We start from the raw sequence: 13,749 nt of genomic DNA, 5'->3' as shown, positions 1-13,749 counted from the left end.
ATTCTTTTCAGATTGCAGAATGTCGACAGGTTTTTTATTCCTCTTTCACACTTTAACGTATGGAAATAAAACGAGACTGTGGTAGAAGGGGCGTGGTCAAGCGTCAGCTGTGGATGGAGAGGAGGCGAGTCGCACTGGCAGGTAATGTGTGATGATTCTCACCCGTGTCTAATCACCAGCAGTTTACTGATGTTTTTTGTGTGTGTGATAAATTAAGTTAGCTGAAAAGTGAGTGTGCAGAAAGTAAAGTGTGTTGCATTACCACCATTTAGCAGACACTTTTATCCAGCGCAACATACAACACACCCAGAGCAGCCTGGGGTGCAGTTCAGGGCCTTGCTCAAGGGCACTTCAGCCATTCCTGCTGGTTAAGGGAATCAAACTGGCAACCTTTCAGTCCCAACCCTGCTTCTCTAACCATCAGGCCATGACTTCCCCCTTTGAGTCATCCCAAGCCTGCCTCTTGTTTCCTCATTTTCCTACAAAACACAAAATATTCCAGAGATGTTTTTTTATCCATTTATAGTTACAGCTTTACTGTTCCAAACCACTGGCACTGGAGACTCCTTCCATCACTGTTGAACAGAAACAGAAAACTTTGCTATATCAACAATTTTTTTAAATCCCTGTGATTAAAAAAGTTCCTGTGAATGAGCGGTTCCTCTCAACAGGGGATATCCTGAAGAAGAAGAGAGGGTCCCATATACGATTCGTACATTGGGGGAGTGCCTGTTAGAGAGCGCACTTGTCCTGGGCCATCGGCATAGTGAGGTAGGGTAGCCAGTTCCTTTCCTCGCCACCTTACTTCCCCCAGTGTTTCCACCAGGTCCCCATTCACTGCTGGGTGGACGGGGAGCGAGCCCCAGATCCCCGTCGAGCCGAGGCTCGAACCGGGGACTGTTCGCTTAGTGGTCAAGCGTTCTAACCACTTGGCCACTTCGCCTCCGGGATATCCTGGCATGCACTCGGACCCCAGGGGGTGATAGTGTTGATGCCATGTTTGCTTCATACAAACCTGTGATTTGAAGAATCTGGTCATGCTGTTGATAAAATGTTGTGACTGTGTTTCACAAGAGAAGCCTTTTTTCATTGTTCTACACAATTACAAAACTTCAATAATGTACAATAAACTTCACACTTTTTTAAAAACTTTATTTCAATGTTGAAGTTGAAAGAAGTTGAAAAAAGGTATGTATAGTTTAATGATAAATTGTGATAACCTCGGGGGCGTCGTGGCTTAGGTGCCATACCGTAAACCCAGGGACCCAGGTTTGATTCCGACCTGAGGTCATTTCCCAATCCCTCTTTCTCCTGCTCATTTCCTGTCTCTACACTGTCCTATCCAAATAAAGGTGAAAAAAGTGCAAGAAAAATATCTTAAAAAAATTGTGATAAGCCAAACAGCAACTTGAAGTCAATTTATTTAAAGTTCCAGAGCTGAGTATTAAATTTAAGGCATGTGTTGCATCAAAAAACATAAAAATGAGAAATAATTTACACTGTGTAAGGTGCATCAGTGCATCTGCAGCAGGCTGTACACTGCGCCTTTATCTTTGGGGCCCACTTGAGTGTCAGTGATGGAATAGTACACGTGCTCGCCATCATCCTAAAAGTGTCAGAGCAAAACAGGAACACATCAACCATCAGCAGCGTTTTAAAAGAAGATTTTTTTCGACTTGCATTAAAAACCGGTGTGTTTCAGAACAGTTACCAATGAAAGCAATGACACACTGCAAGACTGCAATGTTCAAACCAGACAACAAAGCAGAAGAACAGCTCAGCAGACGTCACATTCCTAAAGCTGTTACTCACCTCTGGTTTCACAGAATCTTCTTTTCTGTCTGAGCTGCTGTCTGAAAATGAATTCACATGATTCAGAGCGTTAAAGTCGTCACACAGTGGCATGACATGCAGATTATTCAACAGTGATTCACAAAGTTTTTTTTTTTTTTTCGACTACACCGTCACCTTTTACTGCACTTTTCCAACAATTATCAGCAGTGGTGTAGTGGAGATTTTTAAAGTGGGGGTACGCGATTCGTGACGTCATCGATTTGATATCATGTCAGAAGCGGTAGCCTTTGTTTGGTCGCCTATGTTTGGTCTGAATGATTTGTATAAATGTTACGTTCTTTTAACAACACAAGAGGGCACAAGAAGACACTTTTTTTCAGACATTTTTATGTGTGCAATTTTCATTCGTGTTTGTCAGTACAGCCCAACTGTTATGGCGAAAAGCCGCGGTTTATTTTGTCTCCAATAAATATGCCGAAATGGCTAAAGAGGAACAAATTCGCCTTCTCCTTCCGAATGCATCGTCGTAGACAGCACCACTCTGCTGCTGGAACTCAACATAAACCTTGCATAGGTTTAACATGGACTATCAGGCGTGAAGCCAAAATATTGGAAATTATGATACACAAACATCTTTGTTCATGTTCGATTCATGTTCATTTGAGCCGAGCTGCATTCGGAATTCGATACTTTTACTAGCCTACTTACTGCCGTGGCAACAGCATGTGTCCAGAAGTTCAAAAAAAGTCACGTCACTCACTCACATCGCATACAAACCAGCAATGGGCTGAAATTTATTATAAAAGGCACCAATCGAATAAATCAAGCATTTAGTCTGGCGCGATTGAGGCACCTGCGGATACAAAATACATGACATGCAGCCATTGGGTTAAGCCCTACCATGCACTCCTTCTTAAAGACTTGAGTATTTCTTTAAATTTATTGTCTTTTTTTTTTTTTTGAATCTCACCTCGGGAGAAGTGGGTGGACGGCGTACCCCCGCGTACCACGCCCACTACACCCCTGATTATCAGAAAGAAGAGGAATAGATTGTTTGTTTAATAATAGAGAATGAGACCGTGATGCCGATCACATTCCTGATTGTTACAAATTCATCCGAAAAGTTTTCTGCATATTGTGATTTGTCGAAGTCGTATGATTTTTTTTTAAGAGTCTGTTCCTGAAGAAATGAACATAGGCTCAATGTAAATATTCCTCAGTCACATGATGTGGTGAGTGTTCTTTTTTCATTTTTCATTCTTGTTTTTTAAAAAAGAAATATATTTAACAGTTACAGTCTGCATGTTTCAGGAAACAATGTGCAAGTTGTTGTTTCACGTTGCACATTGGCAACGCAGCCCATGCACTCACAGAACATGTCATGAGATGTTTATCAGATTTGGTTTTGAAGATAATTCAACTGCAAGATCTGAGAAAAGACAGCAGCTCAGCTACCAATGAAAAGTGAAAGTTGGTTTTGGTCAAACACCAGCATTGCATGAATGTAGTCGGGTGATGGCAGCCCCTCTGAGACGGGCTGTAACAGGTGACAGGTTACCATTAACAGGAAGGAGATAGAGATCCACCATCAGCTGAGCTGAGAGTCACATAGTGCTCCCAGGGGCGGAGCAAAGGGGTGGCCAGGGGGGCTGTGGCCACACCAGGGCACGCCTTGGCCCCGCCCTGGCCACCCCAGGGCCGGACAATAAAATTTATAAAATCGATATGTCCCACGAAATGTTAGTTCCGCCCGCTGGATTTTTGTTCCGCCTATTTGGTTTCTGCAGGGATGCATATTACCGTAGCACATAAACATTTTGCGCGTTCAAGCAGCAGGTGGTATCAGATAGTCATGCTCTAATCCGACAACACAACAACCTACGAACTACGTGAACGTGCGATTAATTTGGGATGTAAGTTATTCATCTCTTATACTCGCTTCAAGTTTTCTCACTTTGTAGACAGACAGTTACAATTCTGTCCTCAGACAATTCAGAGTTTCCAGAAATCTCCCGAGTTTCCAGAAATCTCCACTTTGCACGGGGTTTTTGAAAGTATCCGTTTTCAGTGACTGAAACCTTCGTTTACATGTAAATGCAACCGTATAGATAAATATGCGTCTTTATAGATATCCGGCTACAGTGGGATTTGTGCTGTGTGCACACATAGATAGATACGAGATAGATAGATAGATAGATAGATAGATAGATAGATAGATAGATAGATAGATAGATAGATAGATAGATAGATAGATAGATAGATAGATAGATAGATAGATAGATAGATAGAAAGCAAAACGTCGGTGGTTTTGGATTGTATGACTCAAAAGAGAAAATTATGTCGGCAAGTTAGCTGTCTGTGAATCACTTTGCTCGCTCTAACCGCTGAATACAACTTTTAAAGTTAATGTTTGTCTGTTACATGAAAATATAGAGATGTTGTGTGTTACTGGTGGGAGAACACATTGATTAATAATTGTCACACTCACTCATACACAACACTCATGCACTCTCTTAACACACTGTCTATCTCGCTCTCTCACACACAATTTGTGCACTACATTTCTATATTTACATGTAACATTCATACACTCTCAACACAGACACACAACTCATGCACTAAATTTTTACATTTAAATGTAACACTCATGCACTGTCTTAACACTCTCTCTCTCTCTCTCTCTCTCTCATATATGAACACATACTTCACTCTCTTAACACACACTATGTCTTTCTCTCGCTCACTATAAGATACAACTCATGCACTCACAACACACACGCTCTCTTACACACACACACACACCACTCATGCATGATGCACTACATTTCTATATTTACATGTAACACGCTCACTGGTATACACAACACTCGTGCACTCTCAACACACACCCACACCCACAGACCAACCATGCACTACATTTCTATATTCACATATAACACACACACCACTCATGCACTACATTCCTATATTCACATACACACAGACCACCCATGCACTCTGAACATACACTCCCTCTCACACACACACACAACTTATGCACTTCATTTTTGTATTTACATGTAACACATCTTCACACACACACACACACGCGCGCGCGCGCGCACATACACACACACAAACACATTTTGTAACTCAACACATTTAGTTTGTACAGTACTTACAATGGACAATGTAACAACATGTTGTAAGTGTTTACGTATGTTGTATGTATGAGTTAAGTATACAAGTATTTTCCTTTTCCTGAGCAAAGCACTCTTTATTCAAGCCTGACTAATATCCTTACTACTTCCCAGGTGCCTGGGACAGGTGATCTTTTAGTTTTTACTTTTGCATTTTAGTAGTGATCGTTAAAATCCTGATGCTTAACTAGAGTAAACAAGTTGGATGGTTTCTTTGTTTTGCAGATGCTTTATGTTACATAAATAAATTAATACATTAATTTCTGACCTCTTGGCTCACATGGGTTTTGTTCATGAGTTCGGCACCAGATACGCCAACAGATACATCAGAATACAGGAAATCAAATCTAGCTAATTCAAAATTTCCTGGGGGAGGACCCCCGGACCCCCCCCTTATTTAGTCACAGCATGGCCACCCCTTGTGTATCCTTGGCCCCTCTTTGGCCACCCCATGTAAAAAAATCCTGGCTACGCCACTGAGTGCTCCTGGGTACAATAATTCATAAACATAGTGCCAACCTCTATGAATATGCTGATGACACACAGCTGTGAGTTCAAGACAAGTAACAGACCCCAACTGAATAAAGTCAGTGTGGAAAGGACACCAAACACCAGATGTGGAGGACTGTCCCTTTGGCTTTGAGAAAAAGAAGAAGAAGAAGGTATTATTTCTCACATATACATCACATTAAAGTGAAATTCTTCTCTTTGCATAGCTCAGCTTTTTTGGAACTTGGGTTCAGAGCCCAGGGTCAGCAATGATACTGTTCCCCTGGAGCACAAAGGGTTAAGGGCTTTGCTCAAGGACCCAGCAGAGTCAACTTGAACCCCCGATCTTCAGCCACAGAAAAATCACGACTGTTTTACAGGGTCCAGTGGCTGCTGGAAATATAAGCAGAAGCGTACTGAGTTGAAACGGTGGCAGCGATAAACATGAGTGTGATTTTTGCTGAGTTTGACCACAGGCGTTGCATGTTTGAGCTGCTCTTTCCCAATTTCTTTCACCACTTCTACATCCTTATGTTTTTGTTTTTGTGTGGATGTTTCAAAGCACCATGATGTTACTGTATGTGATGCAGTGTTGTAGTCGAGTCACTAAACCTTGAGTCCGAGTCCAGTCTTGAGTCCTCAGTGTTCAAATCTGAGTCAAGTCCAAGTCATCGAAGAAAATTTCGAGTTGAGTCTGAGTTGAGTCCACTATTGATCTGAGTCGAGTTCGAATCAAGTCTGAGTTGAGTCCACTATTGATCTGAGTCGAGTTCGAATCAAGTCTGAGTTGAGTCCACTATTGATCTGAGTCGAGTTCGAATCAAGTCTGAGTTGAGTCCACTATTGATCTGAGTCGAGTTCGAATCAAGTCTGAGTTGAGTCCACTATTGATCTGAGTCGAGTTCAAGTCAGAGAACAAGACTCCAACCGCACCATTCGATGGTGGCTGTTGCTGCCTTGATGTGAAACCACATCATTATGGTGCACGTGTGAGACTCCGCTTGCGCTGTCCAGAGCGCGCCCGAGAGTCTATCTGATGCAGACACCAAGGCGTGCAGGTGTAACACTCTCACACAAAATTCAAACAAAAATTAATGAAGATATAAATATCTTATGCCAAATTATTATGACATGTTACAAAAAATAAAGATAAAATCCGAGTCCTCATCTCATTATCTGTAGCCGCTTTATCCTTCTACAGGGTCACAGGCGAGCTGGAGCCTATCCCAGCTGACTACGGGCGAAAGGCGGGGTTCACCCTGGACAAGTCGCCAGGTCATCACAGGGCTGACACATAGACACAGACAACCATTCACACTCACATTCACACCTACGCTCAATTTAGAGTCACTAGTTAACCTAACCTGCATGTCTTTGGACTGTGGGGGAAACCGGAGCACCCAAAATCCGAGTCCTCATCGCCAATTTACGAGTCCTCATGTAGTTACGAGTCTGAGTCCAAGTCTGAGTCATCGGTGCTGAAGTCCAAGTCAAGAGTCCTTAAAATTAGGGCACGAGTCCTGGACTCGAGTATTACAAGCCTGATGTGATGTGTGTGAGTTTGTACTGTATGACTTACCGAAAAGCAGGGACGGTGAGGGGACTGAGCTGATCACAGAATAAGTTCCAGGATCTTCTGAACCGGACTAAACATCAGACAGAAGGAAAGAATATCAGTTTATACCGAAGCATTAATAGTAACTGATCGTCATTAATGATCAGAAAAGCGACTTACTGTCTTCATCTTGTGCATGGATAACACGCCTTCTAGCAGAAGAATTAAAAAAACAAACAATTTTTTTTTATCTTTATCAAGGCTCAGTGGCTCTAGAGAGGAAAGAAATGAATAAACGTACCCTGATCACCTTGGGTCAAGTCCATTTTGCGTCTGTTGGGGGAAGAAATCCACAGAAACACTCAGATAAACACGGCTATGAGGCGTTTCGATCAGATAAAACCAAAGATACACGATTAAGCTGAACACAGTAAATCTCTCACCTCTCAGCTGTCTGCTTCCCTGGAAAAGAAACAGAACAAACACCTTCTGTCAGATCTGAACGATCTCCATGATCAGTTTCACACAGGACGGTGTGCAGGAGAGACACGAGGAGATGAAGTTAAAGACTTACTGATAAAGCTGCAGAGACAGACGCTCATCATTCCAGCCAGTAAAACACAGACACTGAGGACTGACAGCAGCACCGACAAAGATCCTGAACACAATCGTGTAAAATTCAAGATATTTTCGTTATTATTGGATAAAATATTGGAGAATTTGCAAATACAAAACGTCTGCTCAATATTTTCGTGTGGATCTCGACAGTTGAAATATGTTTCATTGAAAAACAGTTGACGTGTTGAACACTTATTTCCCCCACTGTACATTTAATGCGATATAAATATTATGTTTTATACTGTAAGTTTATGGAGGAAGGTGAAATGTACAGTATGAGCTCTAAATCTGTGAAAGGAACAGAACATTCACGATAATCCAAAAATATTTATATCACAATGATTTTTAAAGTTTGGATTTTTAATCCAAAACTATTAAATAAACAAAATTCTCTTGCTAGTCATTAGTTTTTAAGCCTCTTGTGGTGTTTACATGAGAAATAAAGTACCAGTCAAAAGTTTGTACACACCTTCTTCGAATTCAGTGTTTATCTTTATTTTTATTAATTAAAAGTCACGTCGTGTCTTAAAGTAATGATGGATGTCGTTTCTCTTTACTTAGTGGTTCGGATCGTGACGTGATACTGGACGGATTACTTCATTTGTGTTTTGGGCTGTTTACTATGTGTTTTTTATTATTTATTATTTACTGTTTGATCTCAAAAGGATTAAGAAGCAAGAAACTCGTCCACTAATTAACTTTTGACGAGGCACCTGTTGATTGAAAAGCGTTCCAGGTGACTCGCTCATGAAGCTTGTTAAGAAAATGCCACTAGTGTACAAAGAGTCATCAAGGGGAACGCTGAACATGCTGAAGAATTGAGATCAAAAATATATTTTTTATTCATGCTGTTTTGTTGACCATATAATTCCATATATGTTCCAGATGTTATTTCATAGTTCTGATATCTTCAGTATTGTTCTACAATGTAAAAAAGTCAAAATACAGAAAAAAAAAACCCTCTGAGTTAGGAGAGGAGGGGTGTACAAACTTCCGACTGATACTTTACGAACAGGAAAATCTCCAGAGAAATTTACAAAATGCAATAAAAACAATTTCAATTGTTTCCTGTAACTGAAGGATATAAACAGCGGGAGCTGAAGGAGTGAACTGACCTGCAGTCGGTTTCTTTCTGTCTGTGGTTGGAGTTGATGGTCCATGAGACTCTAACAAAAGGAAAAACAAATACATGTTTAAAAAGACCAAATAATTGTTTGTTGTATATCTGTAGAAAATAGAATGAATAATATAATAATACAATTGAAAATGTATAAATGATGCACATTAAATGTTGAATGATAAAAGTCTGAATTTAAATGGAACCTGCTCTCGTTTTCTCTTTAGTTGTGGATGACGTTGTTGAGGGAGAAGAAAAACCTGACAAAACAAAGAGCAAAATCTGAGATAAAAGAAACATTTAGAATTTACTGAATTATAGAAAATAAAGATGAAGGGGATTGTTTTAATCCTAAAATCAACTGTTATCTAAAGTAATCGTCTCTAAGTGTGATATTTCTGTTCGATATGAATTCGTGAGTTTCAGTGAGGAGAACTGGCTGAGATCTGATGATGATGATGATGATGATGATGATGATGAGTATAATTTTGAGGAACTCTATCACGTTCAGCTCCAGGAGAGAATGATCAGATTATAACTGATATCAATAAAACACAGATATGAATAATAAACAGTATCCTGTAACTCAGTTCATGGACTTTCTCGTGTTGATGGGAATAAAACTGCACAAAGTTCACTCGAGCAGTTTCCAGTATAAAACCACCTGAACACAGGAACTCACAAATATTTACATAAACTACACACACTGATTTTTTTTTTTTTTTTGCATTACTCCGTGAATATAAATTAAGCAGAATAAAACGAAGACCTCAGAATTATAATGTGCATTAAAACTGAGTGACTGACCAGTCGGGGAGGGTTTAGTTGTGGGCCGCTGTGGTGTTTCAGGAAAGAAATCTAAAATACAAATGGATTAAAAATGAATCAGATTTATAAAGCGATGCACATCAAAGCCCAGTCATGTGATTAAATATAACTTACGCGTCATGTTGTATTTCTCACTCATCGGAGAGCGAGCAGTCGGGTCAGAGGTCACTGAATAATCACAGCTCACTTCACGACTCTTTACTGACTGCAGACGATTAAACACATCATTTCTATCTGCTATAAAAACACAAACCGCCTTCCCAGAGTCTCTCTTCTGAAAGGATGTGTTTGAGAAAAACTGAGTTTTTTCTCCAGTGTAGAGATTACAGCTAAAATCAGCAGTTACTGACTCTGACCCTGGGATTTCACATGAAAATCTGAATTCATCAGACTGATTAAGATGACTGAGACTTAGCTTTGGTTTCTGATCTGCAGAGAGATAAATAAATAAATTAATTAATAAAATATTCATGAATGAATTAATCAATTGCATCAAATACTCCATTGTGAATGTTAATTGAGGAATTATAAATGTCTATTAGAAATGTTATGATCCACACAGACAATAATACACACTCGGTGTAATGTTGATCTTCCTCAGCACTGTGACTGGAGCTGGGTGAGAGTGAGGAGAAGGAGAACGAACAGAGTTATCCAACACATAGAAACAAATAATCCGAAGTGTTCCAGGAGAGCTGCGTCCTGTCCACCTGATCAGATCAGAACCAGTGACTGAGAGCCGACATGATGGAGATGGAGAGGGTTTAATATTTGTGTCGTCTCCCTCTGGGTAGAAAGAACACCGAGACACTTTAACATTGTGTGGAACAGAACAGTGAAGCTCCACTGATCCTCTCTCTGTGAGAACTTCACGAGACACGAGCAGCTGAGGAACATCTACACACACACACACACACACACACACACACACACACACACACACACACACACACACAGAGTCCAGAACAACATCAGTCACCGACTTCTGAATGAAATGTCAAACTGATTCCTGCTGTAAAGTAAATCTACTCAAAACACAAATTCCCATGTTTATTAAACTGTACACCAAGACAAGAACTGAAGGAATGGAGAATAAACTGAGCAGCAAAATCAATGAAATATTTGGGCATAAACAGAACTAAAAACTTTTCCAAACTATACAGGATTAACTATGAACACACTGATGAAACCATAAGGAAAGATACTGACAGATGGATCACTTTTCCACTGGGATTCAATGACAGGATAAATGTGGTAAAAATGAACATCTTGCCACATCTGTGATATCTGTTCTCATCTCTGCCTCTCCATATATCAAAAGATCAGTTCCTTCAATGGGATGAGCTCAGAGCAAGATTCGTGTGAGGAAGCAAACGACTTAGGAAACGTTATACCTCACTACTCCTGCCAAAAGACAAGGGGGGGGGGCACTTCTGAATTTAAAATAATATTTTCATGCTGCACAACTGCGTCAACTAATCTCCTGGTGTAATGGAGGTTCTGTAGCTCGATGGAAAGATATTGAAGGTTCTGCTTTCAAATCCCCAATTCAGGCGAGTATTGGGGAATCAGAGACCCCCATCGATATAAAAGAGGAACTGGATCTTCACCCAGTGGTATATTTTACTCTCCATATACAGTACTCCACAGTGAAACATCTAAAAATAGGAAAGGAAGTTGGACGACTCAAATGGACGGCTTTCAATGACAAATTTATACCAAGAAAATTCAATAATAGATTTAAACATTGGGTGGAAAAATGAATGACAGCCATGTGCACAATTATTAAAAAGGGTGAAATGAAAAGCTTTCAAGAACTAAAAAAAAAAATACATATGATTGAATAAATCAGGACTTGTTTTGATATTTACCATACAAATGTGGGACTATTATAGTAAACTATTAAAATAAATGAGGATAAAATACATCTGAACATAAAGCGACATGTACAAGCTGATAGTAAAGCGATCCCTAAAAGCTGCCTTAGATTTGTACTGGTGTTTGACGGAAGCGAGAACAGATTCAACATTATCTGTGTTAGCTAAATGGGAAAGGGAGCTGGGTGAAGTGATTCCAGAAGAGATGTGGAAAACACATCAAACTACGATTCCTGCTGTAATTCTCTCCATCCTGAGAGTGTAAATGCACAAGGAGGGTTTCAGAAAGTTCAGAGTAAATTCATCTTCATATCTGTTTTTCTAAAATCTAAAGGAAGACATTAAACTGTAACGCGTCTGTTTTAACCTCCAGATGTGTGAGTTTGGGGAATTAAACTGTGACACCGAAAGAAATGAATTTACCAAAGCTTGATTCCTCTTTAATCACTAAATAACTTCACACATAATCTACAGAATATTGTTTCAAAAAAGAGGAAGATGGGAAATAAAATAAATGAATCTTACAAGTGTAACAGAATGCACATTAAACTTCAGTCATGAAAAAGTGTAACAGAACCAAACAGCAGGAAATAAAATAAAATGAACTCACGTGCAGGAGATTTCTCAGGAGTGATGGACGACTGTGTTGGTGAATGAAAGAAACCTGATGAACAACAGATGTGAATAAGTTCAAACACAATTCAAAGCTATAAAAGAAATGTAATTGATTAAATATAACTTACGCATCGTGTTGTATTTCTCACTCATCGGAGAGCGAGCAGTCGGGTCAGAGGTCACTGAATAATCACAGCTCACTTCACGACTCTTTACTGACTGCAGACGATTAAACACAGCATTTCTCTGTGCTGGAAAAATACAAACCTTCCCAGATTTACTCTTTTGAGATCTTTGGTTTTGGAAAAGCGGAGTTTTTTCTCCAGTGTAGAGATTACAGCTAAAATCAGTAGTTACTGACTCTGACCCTGGGATTTCACATGAAAATCTGAATTCATCAAACTGATTATCATAAACGACGCTTAGCACTGGTTTCTGATCTGCAGAGAGAGAGAGAGAGAGAAAACACTATAATGGACATATAGAAATGAAGACAGAATTATTACAGAGGTTCATGTTGTTAAATGCATTAAAAGTGTAAATGAGACAGTGATGGACATGTTATAAAATGTAATGTTGATCTTACTCAGCACTGTGACTGGAGCTGGGCGAGAGTGAGGAGAAGGAGAACGAACAGAGTTATCCAACACATAGAAACAAATAATCCGAAGTGTTCCAGGAGAGCTGCGTCCTGTCCACCTGATCAGATCAGAACCAGTGACTGAGAGCCGACATGATGGAGATGGAGAGGGTTTAATATTTGTGTCGTCTCCCTCTGGGTAGAAAGAACACCGAGACACTTTAACATTGTATGGAACAGAACAGTGAAGCTCCACTGATCCTCTCTCTGTGAGAACTTCAGGAGACACGAGCAGCTGAGGAACATCTACAATGATAAAGAAAACACACCGTGTCATTAATACACACACTGAACATCAAACTGAATGTCACTGCTTGAAATCTCTTGAATTATTTTTGAAACATCTCTGAGAACAAATCCCTCAAATCCCAGCACCATAAGAACGACTCACTTTGAGAGCGAATGTCCAGAATCAGATGGAAGAAGAACAGGAAGACGAGCGCTGCCATTTCACAGCCACTGGACGAAGTGAAATCATCGAGACGCTCATCTGAAAAGAACAGAATCAGGAAGCAGAACATTTAAGCCACAGGAAAACCACGAACACTCGAGTGTTTATCAGAATACACACCTCTAAACTGTGCTCAGGCTCACACACTCACTTCTGAGCAGCTTTACGCAGAACTCAACAAGAACTTTTAGATACATGATCCCATTACTCTCAATTCTGACAATTTGTAAAGATGTTCATCCTTCAGGAAAACGTTGAAGTTGAGAACTTGTTTTATCCACGACTGGGATCCAACACTTCATTCATTCATTCATTCATTCTCATCCACTGCTGGTTCTTGTGTATCTTGTCTTTGTGCTTCGTCTCCTCGTTGTTCTGAGGATGAAACTGACTGCAGTCTTCTGTCCATGGATCTCCATCTTCTCACAGCTCACCTTCATCTATGGACCAAGTGATAACCAATAAAGACAAAGGTTCTTCAGGGTATTAAACGTGTCATAGCTCAGCTCAGGAAAGAGGTGTTTTTGTGAAGATAATCATCAAACTCCTTCCAAAATGTCACTGATTCTTGTACAATCCAGTTTGC

At 40.0% G+C, this 13,749-nt stretch overlaps 1 protein-coding gene across 4 annotated transcripts; it reads right to left on the bottom strand.

Moving 5' to 3' along the window:
- Window positions 1-1,137: 1,137 nt before the first annotated feature.
- LOC132874566 (uncharacterized) lies at window positions 1,138-13,637 on the bottom strand. 4 transcript variants are annotated; one of them, XM_060910858.1, is made up of 18 exons: window positions 13,315-13,637; window positions 13,104-13,202; window positions 12,659-12,958; window positions 12,201-12,512; window positions 12,068-12,121; window positions 10,157-10,477; window positions 9,695-10,009; window positions 9,560-9,610; window positions 8,959-9,012; window positions 8,751-8,801; window positions 7,592-7,675; window positions 7,461-7,479; window positions 7,319-7,350; window positions 7,198-7,229; window positions 7,042-7,108; window positions 1,813-1,853; window positions 1,499-1,606; window positions 1,138-1,333 (listed from the first exon to the last, which is right to left on the bottom strand). In XM_060910858.1, exons 1-17 carry the CDS (start codon window positions 13,358-13,360, stop codon window positions 1,514-1,516), a joined length of 1,971 nt encoding a protein of 656 aa, XP_060766841.1. In that variant the 5' UTR covers window positions 13,361-13,637; the 3' UTR covers window positions 1,138-1,333; window positions 1,499-1,513. The 4 variants fall into 4 exon arrangements, with proteins under 4 accessions (XP_060766841.1, XP_060766840.1, XP_060766842.1 ...); XM_060910857.1 differs by lacking the exon at window positions 1,138-1,333 and having other exon boundaries at window positions 1,404-1,606; XM_060910859.1 differs by lacking the exon at window positions 1,138-1,333 and having other exon boundaries at window positions 1,404-1,606; window positions 7,198-7,226.
- Window positions 13,638-13,749: the final 112 nt, after the last annotated feature.

The sequence above is a fragment of the Neoarius graeffei genome, chromosome 26 (assembly GCF_027579695.1).
Source record: "Neoarius graeffei isolate fNeoGra1 chromosome 26, fNeoGra1.pri, whole genome shotgun sequence".
NCBI classification, from domain to species: domain Eukaryota; kingdom Metazoa; phylum Chordata; class Actinopteri; order Siluriformes; family Ariidae; genus Neoarius; species Neoarius graeffei.
This window is presented reverse-complemented; position numbering and strand designations above follow the sequence as displayed.

Excerpts from the sequence above, each read along its gene's own strand:
- LOC132874566 (XM_060910858.1), bottom strand. The coding sequence starts at position 13,360 with ATGTATCTAAAAGTTCTTGTTGAGTTCTGCGTAAAGCTGCTCAGAA. Across the intron at positions 8,802-8,958 it reads TAAAGAGAAAACGAGAGCAG|AGTCTCATGGACCATCAACT; the intron begins GTTCCATTTAAA and ends TCCTTTTGTTAG. Across the intron at positions 7,109-7,197 it reads CCATGCACAAGATGAAGACA|TCCGGTTCAGAAGATCCTGG; the intron begins GTAAGTCGCTTT and ends TCTGATGTTTAG.